At 47.8% G+C, this 3361-nt stretch overlaps 1 protein-coding gene across 1 annotated transcript in view; it reads left to right on the forward strand.

Annotated features, from left to right (window-relative positions):
• ACTR8 (ARP8 actin-related protein 8 homolog) overlaps positions 1-3361 on the forward strand; it is a 15625-nt gene that overhangs the window by 215 nt on the left and 12049 nt on the right. The window contains exons 2-4 of the mRNA XM_019505008.1: positions 929-1099; positions 1761-1871; positions 2143-2247. Of these exons, the coding sequence (XP_019360553.1) occupies positions 929-1099; positions 1761-1871; positions 2143-2247 (387 nt within the window). The remainder of the gene's footprint in view (positions 1-928; positions 1100-1760; positions 1872-2142; positions 2248-3361) is intronic.

A 3361-nucleotide genomic window follows, 5' to 3' on the forward strand; every position in this document is an offset into this window, starting at 1 on the left:
TTCTGCCCCCGGCTGGCGCTGCGCGGTCCGCTCCCCCTGTCCCTAGCCCCGGCCCCGAGCCCAGCTGGGCTGCTATCCCTTCCCCGCACAGCGCTGCCAGGTCTTGAATGTGAAACTGTAAAATTATCGCATTCGCCGAAGACTGTCGGGCACTGACAGACCGCAGATAAGACGTGGTGTTTATTTTTTATTGGTCGCTGTACTCGGTAGTGAGAGAGACCTGGGTCAGAGTGGAAGCGTTTCTTTATTTTGAGGCAAGCGGCCGTGAGAAAGTGGTGACAGCAAACCCAAAAGTCAGTTAAGACTCCCTGAAAGTGACTTGGGTTTTGCATATGCTCATACGGTCTAAAAAATTATGCTACATTTTGCACCCTTTTACTCTTATTGATTGTACATGGTACAAGGGTTGAAATTATTGTACAAATATCATAATTATCGTACACCTGGCAACACTGATTCCTGCTGCGCCCTTTTCGCCAGCCTCTTCCCTGGGTGGGGGTGTTGAAGCCGGCCTTCACTGTCCCGCTTCCCCCCAGGTGGTTACCCCCACCACCCCGGTGGTACTCCTGTCCCCAGTGTTGGATTGAGACCCCCAGGTGGATCCCGGCTGCGGACCCTGCCAGTGCCGCTTGCCAGGCAGAAAGGTTGAGCACCAGGGGCAGTGGCAACGTGTAGGGAGTGCACGTGCACCCCCTGTGGAAAAGCACCACCGGTGCTGCCAGCTGTGCCTGTGGGCAGTTGCTGCTTGCCACCAGCCCCACCACCAGCAGCATCTGCACGCAGTCCCTGATTGCTGCTGGCTGCTACCCACCAGCGCCCACGTCACGAATGTCCCTGCCACCTGCGGACGGTTGCTGTGCCCCCTCAGCCTCCGGGGGTATGTGGCCAGGGGCCTGTTACACTTGTGCGTCTGTTTGAATGTTTCCAGCAAATACAAAGCAACTTCATTGTTGTGATCCACCCTGGGTCCACCACGCTGAGGCTAGGAAGAGCCACCGACACACTGCCTGTGAGCGTTCCCCACCTCATTGCGAGAAGACACAAGCAGCAAGGACAAGCCACGTACAGGGATAGCTGGCTCCTCAGAGATGGGCTTAATGTAAGGGAGCAAATGTTCTAGCAACACATTATGTTTGGAAATTGGGAACCTTGGGGTTGGTTAAAATAAGCTGTTTAATAAAGTCTGTGTTGTGCTGCTTTTGGTTGGGAATCCTGGGTCTGATGTTCTTCCTGTTGCATTCAATTCATTCCATGTTTCTCAAAAGATTCCACTGCTTGGCAAAGCCCCTATGTTTTAAAAATTAACACAGCAGAATCTTGTTCTGTTGTGAGGTCTAGGCAAATTTGGTCTAAGCAACTTAACCTTCTTGTAATTTGAGTCTTTACTGTCAAATTACTGTCAAAAGTAACATTTCAAATATTTTTACATTTTATTTTCTAAACAGACTGTTATTTAGCGTGTTTTTTGCTGTTTGATGTTTGTGGAGTTACCTGGGCAGGGTTAGTAAACTGACTACAACGCAAGCCAGTCCTCAGTAGGTTTGCCTCAGGAGCTGTAATATAAAAGAGTGTTTCCTCTTAATAAATATACCCCATCATGCATGTTGTCCGCCATCCTTATAGTCTGACATTATGTTCCTGCAGTGATTTCATGTTTTATTACCAGCTTCAGCATTATCAATGTTCAGATGTGCATGATCTCTCTTATTTTGCAAGAAATTTTATCAAGTTGCACAGGTTTGTTTGTTTTTTTCCTTTAGAAACCTGAAAGCACTGAGCAAAGACAAAATGGCCTTAAAATGGTGGACCAAGCAATATGGTCTAAAAAGATGTCCAATGGGGCAAGGCGTATACCAGTGTCACCTGATCAGGTAACTCTTTCATCATACTTTATTAAATTGTCCTGTTACACAGTAGTTCAGTTTGATTCCTCTTTGGGGTGAGAGTAGAGTTATTGCAGCAGTAAGCAGTAGTGCACTCAGTGCCAAAGTGTGCCTTGGCCAAATAGAAGAGGAAGAGGGAAGTGCACTCTTACATATGAACTTTGTGGTTATCTTTCTTTTTCATACGTAAGATGAAAAAGAAAGATATTGTGATTGGCAAGATGTTTCTTAATGCTATGCAATTTAATATGCATTTCAGGCCCGATCATACAACAGACAGATGCGGCCAGCTATTTTAGATCACAGCTCTGGGACCAAATGGACAAATACATCTCATCATCCTGAGTATTTGGTTGGAGAAGAGGTAGGAATTCACTTTTCCACCACTGAAACAAAATTCTAATATAGTTCTTTAGTGCAAATATTTAATCTGATCACAATCTGATATGGTTATATTTCAAAAGGCAAAGTAAACTGAATATATTCAAACAGTAGATGATATGTTTCTACTTGGGAGGTGAAAAAGTGTTCACAAAAAGCTAAAAGACTATTCACGTGTTATTCAGGAGGACATGAAAAATTCCCTAACCTGAACAAATACTTACTTGTTAAACATTACAGAGTCACCTTAATAGGAACAATAAGCAAAGTACTGTGTTGGTATAAACCAGCATTACTCCATGGCCACAATGAAAAGCCAACCCACTCTGTCTAGTGCAGTGGTTTTCATCCTTTTTAGACACAAGGCAAGCCTCCATAACTTTTGTGAATTGAGTGACTTCCATTTTTAAAAACTGATTTCTATATTATAACATGTACCTCCTTGCAGAGGGGCCAGGCCGTATGGATGGAGAATCAGCCAGTCTGAGCTTGCGTTTATCTCAAGAGCAGGCAATTATTTCGGGCAGACGACCTCTTATCCAGTTTTGGCAGAATGTCAAGGGCCACGTGGGTAGCCCCACCCCTTGACAGGTGCCCCACCCCTAAAGAGATGCCCCGCCCCCTGGTCACCAACTTGGGACCAGTGTCCCAAGGCCAGCACTGGTGGGGCCCAAAGCGGGTCACAGGCTGGCAGGGGTTTGTGGAGCTGGGCTGGGCTGCACCAGCAGGGAGAGCGGGAAGCTGGCCTGGCTCCATAGAGCCCCTGCACTCCTGCCACCCTGCTCTGGGCCCCACTGGCACAGACCTCAGGTTGGGGAGGACCGGGTTAGAGAGCTTCTGGAGGGGCTGGACGCGTTCAAGTCAGCGGGTCCGGATGCTCTCCACCCCAGGGTGTTGGGGGAGCTAGCTGGGGTTATTGCAGGGCCCCTGGCACGGCTCTATGAACGATCGTGGTGCTTGGGCCAGGTGCCAGATGATTGGAAGGTAGCAAATGTGGTCCCCATCTTCAAGAAGGGGAAGAGGGAGGACCCGGGCAACTATAGGCCCGTCAGTCTTACCTCAATCCTGGGGAAACTCTTTGAGAAGATCATCAAGGA

This window comes from Gavialis gangeticus, unplaced genomic scaffold (assembly GCF_001723915.1).
Source record: "Gavialis gangeticus isolate Ggan-Ray unplaced genomic scaffold, GavGan_comp1, whole genome shotgun sequence".
In the NCBI taxonomy this organism is placed as follows: Eukaryota; Metazoa; Chordata; order Crocodylia; family Gavialidae; genus Gavialis; species Gavialis gangeticus.